This window comes from Geosmithia morbida, assembly GCF_012550715.1.
Source record: "Geosmithia morbida isolate 1262 chromosome Unknown scaffold_4, whole genome shotgun sequence".
NCBI classification, from domain to species: domain Eukaryota; kingdom Fungi; phylum Ascomycota; class Sordariomycetes; order Hypocreales; family Bionectriaceae; genus Geosmithia; species Geosmithia morbida.
The window spans coordinates 45459-64195 of record NW_023336191.1 but is presented as its reverse complement, the minus strand read 5'-3'; the positions used below and the strand labels follow the sequence as shown (position 1 = coordinate 64195).

Genomic DNA, 18737 nt, shown 5'->3' with positions numbered 1-18737 from the left:
CCCCCCCCCTTCCCCTTTTTATCAACATGATATATCTTCTCTTCTCTTTTTATCATCATCTGTTATCCTCACTTCATTCGCCCATGCCATCTCACCTCAATCTGCTTGCACCACCCCCCATACTGACAAGGGCATCAGAACCTCGGCGAATTCGAATCTGTTGAACCCTCCTCGTCGACAACCTACGTCTCCTTCCGTGACCGCAAGACAGCCGAGAAGCTATACTACAGTCTTGACGGGAAAGAATTACCCGGTGTCGAGGGGAAGCTCCAACTCTCTTGGGTCAACAACGGCACTACTGGCAACAGCACATCCACCTCCACATCCACTCGTCATCCTCCTCCTCCTCCTCCATCGTCATCGTCATTTACAGCTGGCAAGCCAGCAGCTGCTTCTGCGGTCGCGAATTCAGCACTGCCGACAGCGGAAGATATAAAGGGGGAGGTTGAAGGGGGGGAAGGGGAAGAAGGGAAGGATCATGTCATGGATCAGGATCAGTATCATCATGTGGAAGAGTATACCCGTGAGCATGCCGAGGACGAAGACGCGTATTAGATGAGAGATGTCCGATACATTTACACACAATACCCATAAATATGTTGCCAATGCACTTCATACATCACTCATGTAACATATATGCAAGACCAAACTCAAGTGCACATCGACCTGCATAATCTCTATCCAAAAAGAACAGGCTATGCCATCCGTCAATGACGTCTCCTCAACTAAACTCCTACTCTTTCATTCTGGTCGACTTCTTCTTTCTAGTCTGATTTTTTTTCCTGATTTTTGATATATTATTTCTTGCATGGCGATGGGGTTTTTTCCTTAAAGGGGGGGGGGGGGGTATCGTTGAGATATATATATATATATAAATATGAAAAGGGGGGAAGGGAATATGGCAAACCGATAAGAAGTAGTCATAAACAGGGGGGGGAGGAGAAAGAGAGAGAGAGAGAGAGAGAGAAGATATCGAGGTATTCGTCATGTTAAATTAAAGACGAAAGATGTGAAATGTCGGATTGTAAAACGAAAAGGAGAAACAGAAATGTGTCTTCCCCCCTCTCTCTCTCGTCTCTCTTTCATGTTTCCAAAGGGTTATGAAGATGCCCTCGGCTGTTATGCAAAGCAGTCGGCGGGTTTCTCTTGCGTGTCGTTGCGTTATAAAAGAAAGAAGAGTGAAAGGAAAAGGGAAGAAAGAAAACGCTAGGTGATGCCTTTCTGTTGAAAAAGACTTTTTTGTTCGAGATCATCGCTCGTTCCGTTGGTAGTAAAAACGCCCGCCAATGCCAGAAATGATGTAGAAAATAGATAAATAAAAACAGAGGATAAAAAAAAAGGGTCGTTGCGTGACAATGAATTAAGCAGCGGCAGCGGCAGCGGCAGGCTCGGAAGCAGCAGCACCGTTGGTGGTGGTGGCAGCGGCCGCTCTGCTGGCTTGGGGCTCGCCGGCGAATGGCTTCTCCAGGATATCCCTTTCGAGGGCGAGGTCGTTGAAGATGTCAAATATGGTGCTGCTGTCGTGGAAGTCGTTGTTGACTGAGAAATGAGTGTCAGTGTCTAGAGGGACGAGGAGAGGGGAGAAGATGAGATAGGATGAGAACATACCGATGTTGATGAGATGCCACTCAGTCATGATGTGCTCGATCAGCTGGCGGCTGGGCGACGAGGCGTCGAAGCACTTGGCCCAGTCCATGCCCAGCTGGAAGGCCTCGTCTCTCCAGGCGAGGAAGCTGACGCTCTCGACAATCGTGGGCTGGACAATCTCCTTGCCGGGGAAGACGCCCCAGGTGACGGCGTTGGGACCCTCGGCGGGCGTGTTGGACGTCAGGTTGCCGGCCTTGGTGACGGCGTAAAAGGTGAGCTCAGGGTGCTGGGCGATGCGCTCGAGAACCTTGGGCAGCAGGTCCGGGTGGACCAGGGCCTCGAGGTACGACTTCTGGTAGACGTAACCGTTGGAGGGTCCCCAGCCGTGGACCGGGTGCGTCGACTTGGCGCCGTCGACGGCGGGCTGGGAGTTGATGGTCAGGAAGCCGCGGCTGTTGAGGGAGAGGAGGCGGTCCCTGATGGGGTCAGACTCCTCGGTGAGGGGCGACTCGCTCCAGGGCAGGGAGTCGACACCCCGGTTGAGGTAGCGGCAGAAGAGGTCGGCCACGTCGCGCAGAGACTTGGGCTCCCCCCACTTCTTGCGGTTGGCCTCGTTGGTGCCGGTCAGTCCCACGCCGTACGCGTCCAGCTCGCCAAAGGCAGGGGACCTCGAATCACCCCAGCGGCCGTTGGGGAACTCATCCCAGTCCTGGGTGCGGGCGATGTATGCCTTGGTGCGGTTGCGCCAGAATATGGGGCGCACATCCTCGTCGCGGCGGCCGAGGCCTTTGGACGGCTTCCAGGGAAGCGCGGGCTTGAAGGGACGCTCGGCCGAGGGCGCCCAGTTGAGCTCCTCAAGCAGCATGCGCGTGGCCTGGGCCAGGTTCATGGTGTAGAAGTGAAGATGGTGAATGCCGCTGGCGAGGAGCTTGCGGCACATGTCGGCGACGAGCGTCTTGCCAATCTCGCGGACGGCTACGTCGTCGCTCTTGACGGGTTCGAGCTTGTCCATCCAATCCTGGGGGATCTTGCACTGCATGTGGTTGGCGCGGCGCACGAAGCTGGCGTAGGTGGCAATGGGCATGATGCCGGGCAGGATGGGGAGGGTGATGCCGCGCTCGCGGACCCTGCCGACCCAGCGAATGAAGTTGTCGGCGTCGTAGAACATCTGCGTGACAATGAAGGACGCACCCTCGTCGACCTTCTCCTTGAGGTGATCGAGCAGCTGGTCCTCGTCCTTGTTGTCGTCGCACCCCTCGGGGTATCCGGCAACACCGATGTCAAAGTGGTCGCCGTATGTCTTGCGAATGTGCCTGACCAAGTCCTTGGCGTACTGGAAGCTGTCATCGGTGGCAGTCCACTTCTCCTGCTCGCGGGGCGGGTCTCCGCGCAGAGCGAGGATGTTTGTGCAGCCGGCCTTGTAGGCCCTGTCGAGGGCGTCGTTGACCTTTTCGAGGCCCATGTCGGTGCACGTCAGGTGCATGCACGTCTCAAGGCCGTAGACGGACTGGGCCTGGTTGACCATCTCGCAGGTGAGCTCGGCTAGACGACCGCCGGCACCCCATGTGATATCAATGAACTTGGGACCGAAATTGTACATGCGGTCCATGCGGTCGTAGAGGTTCTGAACACCCTGAGCCGTCTTGGGCGGGAAGTACTCGAAGGAGAATGAGGGTGCCCCGGTGCCCTGGGTCTCTGTGAGGAGGGCCTTGATATGCATTTCGACGGACGACGACGGCTACGATCCGAGAAGAAGGTGAGGAAAGTAGGGATACAAGGGGGGATGGAGAGGGGGGGGAAAAGAGGTTATTTAGGCGGTGTCGAGGACAGAGTTGTCGTGGGAGCCGTCATACAGGGTGACAGCGCAAGGTCGGTGTTTTCTGTTTTTCTGTCAGGGGAAGGAATGTCTGAGATGAGCAGTCAGTATGGCAATTGGGCAGATTTGGGCTCGAGGTAAGCAAGGATGCAGAATAACGAAGTGATTGACCGAGAACCAGCTGTCATGGGTAGGCCCAGGGGTGAGTGAAGAAGAGTAAAAAGTTGCTCCGTGTATCGCTGTGCATGTCAAGGTGGGGGGGGGGGAGCGGGACGAAACTTTGCAACTCACGAGAAGAATGCCTAAGAAGGCGTAGGAGACCAGCGGGAGGTTGTCTCTATAAACTTGATACGGGAGGGAGGGAAATGGAATATAGTGTCAGTCCTAGGTGAAAGAGAGAGGAAGAGGAAGAATAGAGCCTCCAGCCAAGAAGCAGGATGAATTTGGAGGAGAAAAAAATGTAGGAAGGGGAGGAGAGAGGCAAGGGTAAAAAGACGTGAATTCTTTGCTCTTGATGGTGGGGTCGTTGGAGGGGCTGCGTCTTAGTGAGTGTAGCGGGTGTAGAAGTATTTACAGCGGCGTAAGGGTCTAGTCTGGCGGTGTAGCGGCTCGTGTTTCAGTGGCTGTACGCGCTAGTTGCAATCTGTAGTGATGGCCTACACCTGCAGTGGCTGTATTCTTCCGTAGGATGAACAGTATCGCTACCCAGTCATAGCAGGGTACTTCCTTCTGCTGCTCGAAGTGTACGGGAAACACCACCGGAGGATGCCTCAGGATAAGGTACCTGACAAACTTCTCACTGCGCCGTTGTCGGTGCTTTCTTCTGCATCAAGGTTCTCAAAAGTCCAGGTCCCCTGTGGGGTTGGAGCAAAAAGGCACATTGGATTACTACCGACTACACCATGTGTCTTATTGGACCAGCGGGCAAAAGGCCTCCTCCTTGTTCCTGGTAGCGAGTGCTCTTTATCTATCACCCGGTAATTATTCTTTTCAATGGCTGGCTTGCTGAGTAGGATTCTTCGGTGAGTTTTTTTCTTCTTCTTCTTCGGCGGGTTTACGAGTACGAGAACTATCCTTCATCATCACCACCACACATTGGCTCGTCAATATGCTATGATATATATCCCTCAACAACCCGCATCATGCAGTGCAATTATGACTGCAGTCGAAACAGTCTGCCGACCTGCTCTTGCCATGATGGTCCCGTCTCTCAAGTCTTCCAGGCGTAGTAAGTAGTACGACCTGGATACGAGTACGAGGAGTCGGTTACCCGTCTTTATCCACTGGCCCTCTACTCTTCCCTCTACGAGTACACGAGTACGTGTAATGCTACAGCAGTATAGTAATACTACAGCAGTAGTAATACTACAGCAGTACTCCGTAGTAATACTACGGAAGTTGCCCCACTCCACCTCTCCACCTCTCCGTCTGCAGCTGCCTGCACGTCGTACACCACCTCGTACTGCTCCATTCTTCAATTGGCGTTGCTATTGACGAACAGGCGTCAATAAAGAATGAGAGACAGGATATCGAGTTCAAATGGCTCACTCATACGCCGTACCTGTAGTCCGTTTCGCTTACTTGCAGAAGAACCCTCTCTGGTACTATCAGTACGCACAGCTACACCCCAACACCACGCAGCCATTGTATTGATACCCTTTACCCCTCCACACCACATATTACACGTCGTCGTACTGATCAGCGCAGGATCTGGTCCCGACACCCGTCCGCCCTCGTCGTCGTCATGACAATGTAAACATGGCGAACGTTGGATAGGAACAATGTGAGGAATCCTACCTTTTCCCTTGAAGAGTTTGTGTGCGGAATGCACGTGCCATGCGAGGTATCAACCCTCCATGAACCTAAAAGAGAACAAGGTCGTCAAATCGTCAAGAGGGAAGGCACACCTCCCGAGGCAGCTCCTTCCCTCAGTATCACGGGTTGCATCGATGGGAATCACCCACGTCCCATGAGCAGAAAGACCAATTCTCTCAGACTGGCTTGATCGCTGCCGTATCTCCTAGAAACACCCATCTCCAAGCATCGCATCTACCCGTCTGCCTAGCCCGTTGGGGACGTTCTGGGGTTCCAAGATTATAGTACTTGGCGTCTTTGTTTCCTAGACTTATTCATCATTCTTCATTTCCGGGCACACTTCCTATTCTCCGACCCATATCGGAACAAGCGTCAGCTTTACAACGCTGCAGCAATAGCTCCCAATGCCTCTCCGTCGCAGAAACAGCATGCACGGCGGGGGGCGGCGAATCGGCAGCTTCGTCATGCCGCTCTACACACTCCGGGAAAGGAGCAGCGAAGCCAGCCGTGATTAGGATGCCGCTTCCGGCTCTGAAAAGCAGCGACCTGACCCGACTGAGTGGAGAGGCACAGCCCCCGAGTATCTCGCCAGCCTCGCCTTCAGCTCCCCTCGGCTCCTCTCTCCGACGGGCAGCCCTCCCGTGCGCAGGCCGAGGGAGCAGAAGGAGCAGGCATGCCGCCGACAGCTGCGCGAGCCTGGTGGTCTCAGTTTGGACATGTTCCCGAAAGGGGAGCCCTGTACGGACCATGACCCTGGGCGCCTGGTGAGCGACGCATCGTCGAGCTGCTACGACATGAGCCCGCCATCCACCATACGCGGCGGCACCGCGCACGATGAGAACCTCAGGCACGGAAACACTCTTAGGGCATCCGGTCTGGAAAAGTACAGCCGCGCAAACGACTGTCTGTCCAACCTGCGGTCGAGCTCCGGCGGCAGCAGTGGCGTCAGCGTGCACGGCGCCGCCGAGGATGCCGCTGCTGCGGCCAGGGGGTGGCAGAGGGGACTGTCGACGCCCCCGACGGCGGACAGATCCGTCAAACGGAAATCTTTCGGGCTGGGGGTCACCAACGGCAGCGGCGGGTCCAAAATTCACGACAGATTCTCCTCTCTGACGTCAAGATCCCGCCACTATGACGGCACGTCTGAGGACCTCGGCGAGCCATCATCCACGCGGGAAACGGTCACAACCGAAGATCCACGTCGTACCGTTGACCTACACCCCAAACGCAAGGCCTCCGTTTTCTCGATGCGCAGCCGTCCCGAGACGATGGGCCGGAAGAGACGTCGCTCCCCCGTGCTCCAGAGATTCGCCGACACCATATCCCAGAAGTTGACATCTGTCAGGCGCAAGCTCCGACACCGCCGAGAGCCACCCGGAAGACCCACCAACTTTGCCGCATGGAAGGCCGCGCGGGTGCAAGCACAGCGCACCCATCGCACGGACGCGCCGTCTCAGTCGGGTCTGTTCGGCGTCGGCCTGGTCAATCACTCCGCGGACAGCTCGTTTGCAGGTGTCGGGAGTGGTGAGGGAGGGAGCGAGTGGTGGAACGAGGGCGCAAGTAAGTACTCTGCACCGCCTTGGATGGCCTTTGGCAGCGGCGGTAGCCTATATGCATCAGCACCGCCTTATTCACGTCATGTGTGATGGCCAGGTTGTGTATGGCGTGCATCAAAGTCAAGATGCAAAGTAAGACTAGGAATCGTTTAGAGACAGAAAAACCTCATCCATCCACACCTAGTAGGTAGAAGGGGTCCCGTTCCGTTCAAGAAAAGAGATGAAGAAGATTCTCAATGATATAGATACAGGAAGACAAAAAAAAAGAAAATGAACAGGTATATCCATGCGCCTGCCCGCTCGACAAGACTATAAAATGAAGGGGGGATGCGAGAAAAAGAAGCCAAAGAAAGTGAATAAACGAGAGAAAGAGGGGGAATTATTATACTCAAATGCTCACAAAATATACCGGAACCTGGAGCCCTGCTTCGTCCCCCGTCGGCCGCTAGCAGCGACCAGACCTTCCTCCTCGTCGTCAGCAACAGCAGACGGGCTGGCAGCATGGTCCTCAGCATCCAGCGCGGCGTTCCTGCGACGGAGGATGAACCTCAGCACAAAGGCCAAGACGGCGACGGCCGTCATGGCGACGGCACAGATCGTCATGCCACGCGTGTAATACGGCGCATCGGCGACGGGGTACAGCCTGGTCCCGACGAGGGGCCCGCACTGGCCGACGGCCTGGAGGACGGCAAAGGAGGCGGCGCCCCTGGCCCCCCTGCTCTTGCGGTGGTTGTTGTTGACGGACCAGACGAGCAGCATGGTGACGACGTTGAAGAAGCCCACGGCGGCGGGGTACACGGCCGCGTAGCGCAGCCAGACGGGCAGGCGGAGGGGCTCGGCCGCGCACAGAGTGGCGTAACCGGCCGCCGAGGCCAAGGCGTGCAGCGCCAGGGGCAGGGTGCGCGAACCCAGACGGTCCGAGACGCGGGCCGTGACGAGCACGGCCGCGGCGGCGACCAGGTAGGGCGGCGCGCTGAGGGCCTGAGAGCCCAGACGCGTGTGGCCCATGTCGGTCAGGATGCGGGGCAGGAAGGCCGGGAGGCTGGAGTAGGCCATGTTGGTCAGGAAGAACATGGCTGCCGGGAGCCATATGGTCGGGTCGACGAGCATGGATACCATGCTCCTGCTGCTGCTGCTGCTGCCGACGCCGTCGCTACCCGACCCCGAGGCGGCAGCAGAGTCCTGGTCATCCTGCTCCTGCTCGCTGCGCAGCCGTAGACGAGCCACCTTCTTCTCCCGCTTGGTGAGATACCGCGCCGTCTGGGGCGAGTCCGGGATGACTGACCACGCCACCACGGACACGATCACCGAGGGGAAGCCTTCCACCAGGAAGAGTAGTCGCCAGGGCGCTATGGGTCCCGTCTCGGCGAACTTGACAATCAGCCAGGCCAGCGTGCTGGCGAAGCTGGTGGCGAGGGGTGCGGCTGTATGATATCCTGTTAGTTCTTGATGGATGATGACGGTGATGCCATCGCTGTCGTTGAAGAGAACAAGGACAGATCGAAGAAACTGACCGCAGATGAAAATGGCCGTTCGGAAGGCCAGCTCGCGCCTCTTGAAGAAGTAGCCCAGATAGAAGGGTATGCCGGTGAAGCCGGCCTCACCGATGCCCAGCAGGGCCCTCAGCGCGATGAGGACGGGGTACGACGTCGCCACGGCCTGGAGCGAGGCCATGACCCCCCACGACAGCACCAGCATGGACACGTACACGTGCGCCGGGACCGTCCTCCACAGCAAGGCCATCCATTCGAAGGCGATGTACGTCAGGTAGAAGGCCGTCAGGGCCCACTGGTACCAGTCCGATCTGTCAGGGGACGTGGCGGCTAGATCATCGTCCATTCCCGCGATGTAGGCGTTTCCAATATCTGGTTTCCCAAGTGTCAGCAACTCTTCTGTTCTTCTCTTCTCTTCTCTTTTTTTTTTCACTGCAAAGATTTCCCCCTTGCGTGTGGCAGAGACAAGAAAAAAGGAAAGAAAGGAGTGAAGAAAGAAGAGAGAGGAGAGAAAGAGGAGAGAAAAAAGAAGAAGAAAGGCCCCTTACTTGATCGATCCAGAAACGAAAGCATGTACAGCAGAGCAACAAACACGACGAGCTTGCGATCAAACTTGCGCCGCACAGCAGCCTCCTCATCGGGAGTGTACAGCTGGAAACTCTCGACGGAGGAAGAACTCCCGTCAGGCGTGAGCTGCTGCCGCCGCTGCATCTCTTCCGAATCCCCTTCTTCTCCAGATCCTTCTTCCTCCTCCGCGTCCCACAGAGGTCTGCTGCTCATCGATCCCCTCCCCCCTCCTACCGTCCACGATACGTCGCTCGGTCGTCGCATCTCGTATATCTCGGCCCCCGGGCCGCCGGGACCGCCCACCGCTGCGTGGAGGTCCAGATCGTCAATGTCACTGTCGTCTAGGTCGAGTTCCGCTCCCGTCTGGGCGAATGACGGCGATAGCTCTCCTGGTGTCCTGATTCCACCTCCGCCGCTGCCGCTGCCGCTGCCGCTTCTGCCACCACCGCCGCCCAAAGGCAGCAGATGGCTAGACGTCGATACCATTCTTCTAGTTCTGCGATGGTAGTCGATAGAGGTGAGAGGAAGAGAGGAAGGGAGAGGAGGGGGGGGGGGGGGGGGGGGGGGGGGGGGGGAGATAGAGACGTTTGTCTCGTCGTCGTCGCTGTTGGCGTCGTCGTCGTCCAGAATTGAGCCGGGGCTATCAAGAGGACCGGCTCCCGGAGTTGGTAATATCACACGGTTTCATTGCTCGACGCTGGGGCCGTGTTGTCGCGATCTTTCGGTCCCTTTCTCTTGCCTGCGTTGAGAGGAGAGGAGGGGATTGCAGTCGGGGACAGGGGATTGCTCCGTGAAATGTATGGAGTACCGCTACCAAGGTGATCGCCATCTGCCAAGACTAATGTACTCCATACTCAATCTGGACATCATCAATCCACCACAAGGCATCATTTTTACGGCATCAACAATTTTGTCATCTGTATCTCCCATCATAGAGGCAGCATGGTTTTTGGATTTTTATTTTCCGGCCTTTCCATCCTTCTTGCTCCCATCCTGATACTATGCTAAGTCATACATACTGGGTGAATACTAGTGATTGCCCATCCTTGGGTTTCTCTCTCTCTCTCTCTTTCTCTCTCTCTTCTATCTTACCAAAGTACAAGGCCCGCAGAGGAATCAAAGCTGGCAGCGGCTAGGAATGCTGGATAAATACACCGAAGCCAGAAAATCGTAGAGAGACGAACAAAACCGGAACATGCTTGGTGAGTTCGAACCATCAGGAACCATCAGGTTCCGTCAGGGAAAATCTTGGACTAGGAAGACGATAAGGACAAATTCGAGCCTCCCCCAAAGGCCTAAAGGTGTCTTCGCCAAGACCCGTCAAAAGGGGATGGCTTCTTATCCGGGTGTTTCCTACCATGGCTTCGCCCATCAGGTGTCGACGAACTGGCCTCACCCGACGCCTGCTTGTTCTTGTCGGCACGTTTCTTTCCAGACAGAGGTATCAGGTTGAACAATGCTTTCCTCTTCTCCTTCCGGTCACTCTCGGCATTGCCATTCCCGTCCCCATCTTCGTCTTGCTTCTTGTCACCATCGTCTTTCTTGTCGGCGCCGTCGTCATCGTTGCCAGACTGTCCAGAAGCCTGCGACTTATCCGACCTTCCGTCCGCTCCGCCTCCGTCGTACGTCAGTGACGGTGGTATCTTTGGGCCTTCGGCACAGTTGACAATGTACCAGCGAACTGGCTCTTTGGGCTGCAGCGCGCTGCGCAGCCTAGACAGCCAGGCAGAGCTCGTAGACAGGGGGCACCTATTGAACTTGTAGAACTCGATCTCGGTGCTGGTGTCGAGATCGACGCGCACGACGTAGTTGGCCACAAAGGCATAGGGCCGAGGCGGTTCTTGCTCGGTGCCTCTCCCGTCGTACTCTTCCATGAGCTTGAGGCCTGTCCAGGCGTGAGAGTTGACCCTCGGATCCTCGTCCGGGGACATGTGCGGCTCGGGCAAGATGTACGATTCCTGGCGCATCTGCCACTCCGGTGCCTGGTTGTGTCCCGGCTCGGTGGGCAGGGGAATCGACCTTTCGGGGATGTACTTGTATTCTCTCATGAGCTCCATGATAACGTCAGCGCCTGCATGGTCGCCGATCAACCACTCGGCCTTGCTCGCCGGCAGGCCGCTCCGCTCAACAAATCTGCGGATGCTGGGACGTCCCCAGCGGAAGCCATGGAGGAAATAGGCCGGCATCGTGGGAACGACGACGACGCTGAGCAGCCTAACACTGGCACTTCTCTCGTGTTCAAGTTGGTCCACTTGATCAGATGGTGAGACTGATTGATACTTGAGCTGAGCGGAAGAGAAAAAAAAAACCAAAAAGGGAAAGGATGGAGAGATGGGCATGTGGGAAGTTGTGAGGTGATATGCTGCGTGGAATACTAGACGGTCACCGTGACTGTCGACGGTAAAGGGAGGCGAGATGCAGAGGCAGCCGGGGAGGATGGATGAGAGGGGGTGAGGGTTCCATGACTGCAAGAGCAAGTACGATCCATCTGCTGTGAGCCCTCTTGACCGTGACCCTCCATGGCTGACGAAGAAGGAGTCTAACCCATGATGCCTACCAAGTGTAGGGACGTGCAGTTACTCGGCAGTTCTCTTTTCACGACGATGAGGGAATGAAGGATAGGCACGCAGGTACGGGCGGGATTCATGGTCGATAATGCCTGAACGTCGTGCTTGTCAGCTTCACTGCAACAGCCAAGACACTCGTAGGGGTAATTCTCTCTGGCAATACTGTCCATGTTGTTGTCGGAAGGATCCATCGTTGTTGATACTGGCTTGTTGAAAGGTAGCATCGGTCACATGCACCTGTCATCTCAGCTACACCAAAACATGACATGCACACAAGAGACAGCAGCTGACGAATACCACCGCTACTCCGCACGGAGAGAGAGGGATAGAGGGAGAGGGAGAGGGAGAGGGAGAGGGAGGGGGAGAGGGGGAGAGAGAGAGAAGAGAGAGAAGAGAGAGGAGGGGAATCAGGGGGGATGCCCATACCAAGTTTCAGCATTCTTGAAATAGTAGTCTGCAACAACTCACCACGCGCGTTTACTACACGGCCAAGGCTATCCGATCAAGGGCTCAGCCGGGGAACAAGAGGACTATTGTATAGTACAACCCTCTTCCACACCAGAAACAACTGGTCGTCCAGAACCTGATGATGAGATGGCGTCAGACTGTCGTTTCAAGCTGCGAAAACCGGGCCCGGGAGAGAGAGGGACAGAGAGAGAGACAGAGAGAGAGAGAGAGAGAGAAGACTCATTCCCAGTGTCAGCTCGGTGTCTGGCACGCTGGAGATGATAGTCCGCGGGACTTTGGGGTTACATGTACCTGGCCCACAGAGCCGGCAAGGAACTGGATTCGTTCGCATTGTTTCAATGTCCAGGTCTCCAGACCCTTTAAAACTGCTAGTCTGTCGAGCGGCGTCGTCTAAGCCCTCGATGGTGCGGGACGTTGTATGTCACTGCAGTCTCTGTCTCTGTATGTCTTCTTTGTCTGTCCCACCCCCCCCCCCCCCCCCCCCCCCCCCCCCCCTCCTCTTTTTTTTTTTTTTTTTTTTTTTTGCCCCCCCCCCCCCCCCCCCTCTCTCTTTTTTGTAATGATGATGGCTGTTTCTTTGAATGTTTTGACGGATCATTCAAGCCATTGTTGTTAACCAGGGGATCATCTGCTTCAGGGGCTATCGGCCCCTCCTCTCTCTTCCTCCCTCCCTCTCTCTCTCAGACTTGACTAGCATGAGACTAACACGCGACAATGCTACATGACCCTCTTTCTCTTCCCCTCAAGTCAGAAGTCGTCTGTCTTTTTCAGCAGTGGATCTGGTTTTGTGGGCTTTTCATTCTTCTTCTATTTTTCTCTTCCCTTCTCTGCTATCCTTTTGACAGAAAAATATCATTATTCTCCTCTATTCTTGGACGGACCAGGGAGTTTCGAACCGTCTTATACCATCATTCACGCACATCATCATCTCTGGTTCATTGCGTCCTTACCAAGATTCACTTGGAACGACCAACATTCTCGTCCTTGTTCTTCTTACGCTCCAAATTTCCTTACGCGCACGCATCCAAGCTCCTACTCTCCACTCCGGATGACATCCTGGTAGACCGTGCCGTGCAGATGGGGTAGCCGCCGCCGAGCTGTCGGTATAATCCGTCTTCGCCGATGGTAATCTTCAACTCCCATATCGCAGAGTAGTGTCATGGAGTAGAGGTGGGAACCTACAGCCATCTCTCTGCTCTCATCGTATCAAGTAATGCACAGTCGAGGCCATCTCCGTCTCTCTCTCTCTCGTTTCACCATCTCTCCCGTCTCCCACAGTAAACGTGGACCTCCGCATTGTAATATCTGTTCCTGGCCCTCCGACAGGCTGACTCGATGACCGGCACTGGACCCAGGGTGACATCGTCTCCATTCTTCATGCCCGGACCATCATCACGCACCGGTGCTTCTTCTCCTCATGGTGTCCCCTCCCCTGAGATTCCAGATGTAGACTGCTATATACATCCTGGAGGGGCGGGGGGGTGTCCCATAGGAAGGAAGGCCCATCTTCCTTGGTTGACAAGAGGGCAGAGTAGGGCACGCGATCGGTTCAGAAAGGAAGAAGAGAGGGGAGAGGGAAATGTGTATAAAGGCCGTGGACTTCTCGCTCCTGTATCGATGTCTGATTCAACCGCAGCAGTAGCAGACTTGAGTTGATCTCGTCCATTCCTTCCTTCTTACATTCACCACATTCCTTTTCATCTTCATCTTCATCTTTGGGAGAAGATCCCAGCTTATGCCCCTCCTTTACCGAAACGTCCATTCAGCTCAAACTATCCCATCATGAAGACCCGATCCCTCTTCGCTGTCACTACGGCCACCCTCCTCACCCCGGGAGTCCTAGGTCTTGATATCCCCTCCAACGTCCGCAGCTTCTACGACCAGGTCCGCAGCAAGGGGTACTGCACCCGCAAGTTGGCCACCGGCTTTCACAATTCTCAGGATGACCACGGTGGTGAGTAGAGTATATATCCCTCCTCCTCCTCCTCCTCCTCCTCTTCCTCCCTTTCGTCTTTCGGTCTTGCCTTTACATGTATGCTAAGATGACTTCAGACATGTCCTACTGCGGTGACCACCTCGTCGACTCGGGCGTGGTGTACATTCAGGGTCCCGGTAGACTGTCCAACATGGACGTCGACTGCGACGGTACCAATGCCGGCTTCCACAACGATGGTCGCTGCAATGGCGCCGGCACCACCGTCTCCACCACGGCCGTCAGGGACATCATCGAGAGCTACGACGTCGGCATCACCGACCTGAGCAGCTACATCCATCCTTTCGTCGTCTTCGGCAACACGGGTGATAAGCCCGGGTGGAAGACCTTCGACCCCAGGGAGTTTGGCGTTGAGAAGACGAGTGTCATGGCTGTCGTTTGTGGTGACCAGATGGTGAGTTTCACCTCCCACCTCCCTCATCTTCCATCTTCTCCCCGCCCCCCCACCTTGCACCGTCCCGACCTCTGTGCTTGTGTGTTGGGGGAGGGAAGACGACAGAGCCGTACTGACGTGCTGCAATAGTTCTACGGAATCTGGGGAGACACCAACGGCGACGGCGGTGACAAGGCCCACGTGGGCGAAGCCTCCCTCTCTCTCGCCACCGCCTGCTTCGGCCACGGCATGAGCGGAAGGGCCGAGGACGACAGCAGCCACGACGAGGAAGACGTCCTGTACATTGCCTTTACCGGAGAGGATGCCGTCCCCGGCCCCCGCGGAGCCTACTGGGACGCTGAGGACTTTGATGCCTTCCACAGGAGCATCGTCGGTCTCGGCAACAGCCTCATCAGTCGTCTTGGGAGGACCGACAACAGCAACGGCAACAAGACCGCCTCTGCTGCCTCCACCACCACCACCACCACCACCACTGCCACTACTACCACCACCATCACCATGACTACCGCTGCCACTACTACTGGTGCCCATCACCTGCATGCGCCTTCGTCTGGATCCGAGGAACCGACGTGCGTGTAGGAGTCTTGTGGGGGGGGGGGGGGGGGGGGGGGGGCGGGCAATCGGCGGATATATGGTATCACTTATCGGTGTACACATGTAGATTGCATACACGAGGATATTACCAAGTTCGAGACTGTACGGACATGAATGTACTGGAACCATCCTTCTTGCCCACCACCTTGGTCACGCCTTTGACCCCTTGTTCTTCTGCTAACCTGAGGAGCTCTACCTCTTGCTTCCGCCCGTCTGGGACCCATGAGAACTTGGCCACATAACCGTTTGGCGTCGTGTAGCATGTGGTCCCTCCGGCACACAACCGCATTCTGCCGCATGATCGGACTGCTTACGCTCGCAGGTGTTTGGAAAAGGATGACCATCCGGCCATGCGCCTGGGCAGTGTATAGTGTTTTGGTATGTAGTAAGGTAGATGAAAGTTGTTCAAAAGGTCAAATTCTCTCATCTCTTCTCTGCCTGCTGGACTCGACATGTCTATGCTTCATTCGGCTTACCTTAGGCTTGTGACGTAGGATCTCAGCCTATGAGTCACGACAAATAAGACGCGAGCCAGCGACGCAGACATGACAGAATCATGCCGAAGTTACCCCATTCGGTACGGTCACATGACCACAGTTCAATCTCTTCTGTAATCTGCTTAGCCAGCTGCGATATGCGCCTTTTATGATTGGCTCATCCTAAATTTGCAGCCAAGAATAGGGCCAATTCATCATGCATGTGTGCGCGGCCAACCCGCTATCCGTCGGGGCCTAACCGATAACCTTAAAGAACGTTACTTATATAACCTTCTTAGTTCCCCGGTTGCCCCACTCCCTACTGACTGCCACCGATATGTCCTGACAAATTCCACCCAGAGTATTCTTCGCAGAGGAGGGTGTCCGGCATGAAGCTGCACGGCGCGTGCCCCGAGGGGCCGGGCTCAGTGCTGTCGACGGCGGCGGTGGCGGGCGTTAGGCCTTGACCCCGACTCTGGAGAGGAGCGGCGTCGGTGTCGGTGTCGGTGTCGGCGCCGGTAGGAGGCTGGGCGTGACGGGCCTTGAAGGCCTCCAGCCACGAGATGTTGTCCGCGGCGGTCTGGTTCCAGCCGTCGTCGAACTCGTAGATGATGATGCGGGCCTGTCGCTGCAGGTCGTCGTCCGACGGCTCCGCCCCCTCGGCGCGCTGGGAGCGCAGGAAGGCGGCCAGCTCGCTCTCCAGGCGGGAATAGTTGTGGACGGTGGAGTCGATCTTGGTCGGGTCGGTGGAGCGGATGATGGCGTCCTCCAGGTCCTCGGTGCGGGGCAGCTGGGCGCGGCGACGGAAGGGGGCCAGCCAGCTCGTCGACTCGGTGATGAGTCGGAGGAGCCAGTTGGCCACGGTGTCGGAGGGGTTGGCCGAGACGTCCTCGACGCGGCCGACGATGCGGCAGGCCTCGTCCTGCAGCTCGTCGTCCATGGGCGTCAGGCCCAGAAGCCGCTTGGCGCGCACGAAGTCTTGCAGCTGGAACTCCATGGGGCACTGCTCGAACAGGTTGTCCTTGCCGTTGATCTTCAGGCTGGCCAGCCTGTTCTCGGCCGCGCTACGGAGGGGCCCGAACCGCGCCTTGTTCTGCAGCCCGTCGGATTTCATGATGACGTCTCGCAGCCAGGAGGCCTGCGTGGCGATGCCCTGGAACGACAGGGTCTCGGACGCGAAGATGACTCGGCACCCTTCCATCATCATCTCCCGGTCCGTCGGCGGCCGTCCGGTGCTCTCGCGCTTGTTGGCGTCGAAGTAGGCCATCTCCAGCTTGATGAGCTCGTACGCGTTCCGCGGCGTTTCGGGTGAGGGGCCGTTGGCAACGTAGGGGAGCGGCGATGCCCTCTCGTGATGGATAAGATCTGTAATATATATACATATATATATGTATATATATGTAAAGATTTCATTAATTTTCCGTTGGTATCAAAAGTTTAGACGTCTCAATCTTGTCTATGGGATAGGCCACAGGTTGCATACAGGGCGGGATGGAATTCTCAATCATGCCGAGCACGGGGGGGTCGAAGCCCCAGTCGCCTTTCCAGTCGGCCATGGAGCTGCCGGTCTTGAAGTGGTCGGCCAGGTGGTCGACGCGCATGGCCCAGCTGTCGGTCTGGATGCCGCAGAAGCCGCAGCGGGCCCTGATCTCGGGCGTCGCCATCTTCCACGTCCTCATCGACCAGTCCATAAACTTGACGTTGTGCACCAGCTTCAGGTGCTGGTTCAGGTGGTCCTTGCGGTAGAAGGTGCGCTCGCCGGGCGACCGCTCCTGGCAGGTCGAGTGGTTGTGGCCCTCGATGTGGTCTTCGTCCGGGTCGGCGGCACCGCAGAAGACGCAGCTCGGCTGGCCCGTCTCCGGGTGGGCCGCCCGCGACCCCCACGGCGCGCACACCCACCGCTCCAGCGAGAGGTGCAGCGACTTCTCGTGCCTCTGCCAGTCGTGCTTGGTCCGGAACGTCTCGGTGCAGAAGGTGCACTGGAACGTCTTGGCGGCGGGGGTGGTGGCGGCACCGTCGCCGCCGCCGCCCCGTCCGCGTCCGCCGCTGCTGCTCCCCCCCCCCTGGGGCAGACCGCCGGCGGGCTTCCGACGACGCCGTCGCCGCGACCTGCTGTTGAAGGTGGCCGATCCGAAGGACCCCCACGAGTTGAGCGAGCTGTACGAGTACGCCGACGACCCGTTGCTGGACCGCGACGTGCCGAGACTGCTCGCGGACGACTGATTGCACAGCGACCGGCCGGACCCGTCGTCGGGTGCAAAGTTGCTCTCCATGCCCGACGACGAGACGGCCGAGGACGAGGCCGTGGTGACGGCCCGCGCGATGGCCGTGACGGAAGCCGGCTCGTTCTCGGGCGGAGAGTGCTGCCATCGCTGCAGGGGGTTCATGCTCTCGAGCGAAGGGGTCGCGCGCCTCTGCGGGATCTCGACGGGCCCGCGGACGGACCAGTTGGCCGGGTGGGGGGACGTGGTGCGCGGGGGCTGCACCTTGCCCCGACGCCGGGCGTTGGCGAGCCAGTTTGTGATCTGAGTCTTGTTGAGGCCTGTTTTGCGCTGGAGCACCTCCTTCTCCTCGTCGCTCGGGTACGGGTGCCGGTTGTGGGTCGAGAGCCAGTCCTTGAGGATCCGCACGGACTCCCTGGAGAAGCGGGCGCCGATCTTGGGAGGGGGGCGGTCCTGCCTGCCGGGGAAGCCGTCGCCGGTGAGGGCGGCAGCGGCGGCAGCAGAAGCGGCGGCAGCGGTGGCAGATGCCGCGACGGGAGTGCCGCTGCTGGCCATGTCAAGGAATAGAGACGGCCGGTCGCTGCCCGGGTTGCTGGGAGGCACCACGCCGCCAGAGACGATGGCAGGGTCCTCCTGGGACGGCATGGCAGGGAAGCCGCCGGTGGTGGCATCTCCTGCTCCTTGGCTGAAGGTCCAGCTGTCGAGAGATGGGAAGAGACTGGTCGTGGGCTGGGGGGCGACAGTGTCCGGGTTCTCGGTGGCAAAGTGCTGGAGGGCGCCGTAGCTGAACTCGTCCTCGTCAATGTTCTCAAAGGTCAGGTCGATGTTTTCGAGGGAAAAGTCCATGGGTATGATGTTGTTGTTGTTGTTGTTGTCATCGTTCATGTTGCTGCTGATGTTGACGGAGTTGGTGGTGGGGGATGGCGGCGGCATCATCATGCCCACGAGTCTGGGGTCAACGTCGTAAGATGTCCAGAGCTCCATGCCATCCTGAGCCAGAGCAGTCTCCGAAGGCAGCGCAATATCATAGTCGGGGACGGTATCAGTAGCAGAAGCCAGGCCGGTATGGTCCCAGTTGACAAACTCGTCCATGTCGTCTGCCATTGCCGGCGAATCGACAAGGTGATAATATGTCGTTTCCACTTTCTCGTCGTTGGGGCTTGAGTGAGAGTCGACCACAGGCGCGCCC

General features: G+C 57.2%; 7 protein-coding genes across 7 annotated transcripts in view; 3 read left to right on the top strand and 4 right to left on the bottom strand.

The window, feature by feature from the left end:
• Positions 1-436, top strand: part of GMORB2_5506 (RNA-binding protein 26) — a gene marked incomplete at both ends in the record, with an annotated part of 2652 nt that extends 2216 nt beyond the window's left edge. The window contains 2 exons of the mRNA XM_035467476.1: positions 139-282; positions 374-436. Coding sequence (XP_035322442.1) covers positions 139-282; positions 374-436 — 207 coding nt within the window. The remainder of the gene's footprint in view (positions 1-138; positions 283-373) is intronic.
• A 924-nt stretch (positions 437-1360) lies between these two features.
• Positions 1361-3307, bottom strand: GMORB2_5505 (methylenetetrahydrofolate reductase (NADPH); the record flags this gene model as incomplete). The annotated part of the gene is made up of 2 exons (XM_035467475.1): positions 1361-1539; positions 1609-3307. The coding sequence occupies 2 exons, from the start codon at positions 3305-3307 to the stop codon at positions 1361-1363; spliced, it is 1878 nt and encodes a 625-aa protein (XP_035322441.1).
• Positions 3308-5646: 2339 nt separating this feature from the next.
• GMORB2_5504 (uncharacterized protein) lies at positions 5647-6864 on the top strand (the record flags this gene model as incomplete). The annotated part of the gene is made up of 2 exons (XM_035467474.1): positions 5647-5725; positions 5792-6864. The coding sequence occupies 2 exons, from the start codon at positions 5647-5649 to the stop codon at positions 6862-6864; spliced, it is 1152 nt and encodes a 383-aa protein (XP_035322440.1).
• A 306-nt stretch (positions 6865-7170) lies between these two features.
• GMORB2_5503 (Major Facilitator Superfamily) lies at positions 7171-9320 on the bottom strand (the record flags this gene model as incomplete). The annotated part of the gene is made up of 2 exons (XM_035467473.1): positions 7171-8578; positions 8860-9320. 2 exons carry the CDS (start codon positions 9318-9320, stop codon positions 7171-7173), a joined length of 1869 nt encoding a protein of 622 aa, XP_035322439.1.
• Positions 9321-10070: 750 nt separating this feature from the next.
• On the bottom strand, positions 10071-11020 carry GMORB2_5502 (uncharacterized protein; the record flags this gene model as incomplete). The annotated part of the gene is made up of 2 exons (XM_035467472.1): positions 10071-10129; positions 10231-11020. The coding sequence occupies 2 exons, from the start codon at positions 11018-11020 to the stop codon at positions 10071-10073; spliced, it is 849 nt and encodes a 282-aa protein (XP_035322438.1).
• A 2631-nt stretch (positions 11021-13651) lies between these two features.
• On the top strand, positions 13652-14823 carry GMORB2_5501 (glycoside hydrolase family 75 protein; the record flags this gene model as incomplete). The annotated part of the gene is made up of 3 exons (XM_035467471.1): positions 13652-13823; positions 13922-14256; positions 14386-14823. Coding segments are annotated over 3 exons (945 nt in total), but the record flags the coding sequence as incomplete, so codon positions are not given.
• An 822-nt stretch (positions 14824-15645) lies between these two features.
• Positions 15646-18652, bottom strand: GMORB2_5500 (Homeobox domain; the record flags this gene model as incomplete). Its single annotated transcript, XM_035467470.1, has 2 exons — positions 15646-16691; positions 16810-18652. The coding sequence occupies 2 exons, from the start codon at positions 18650-18652 to the stop codon at positions 15646-15648; spliced, it is 2889 nt and encodes a 962-aa protein (XP_035322436.1).
• Positions 18653-18737: the final 85 nt, after the last annotated feature.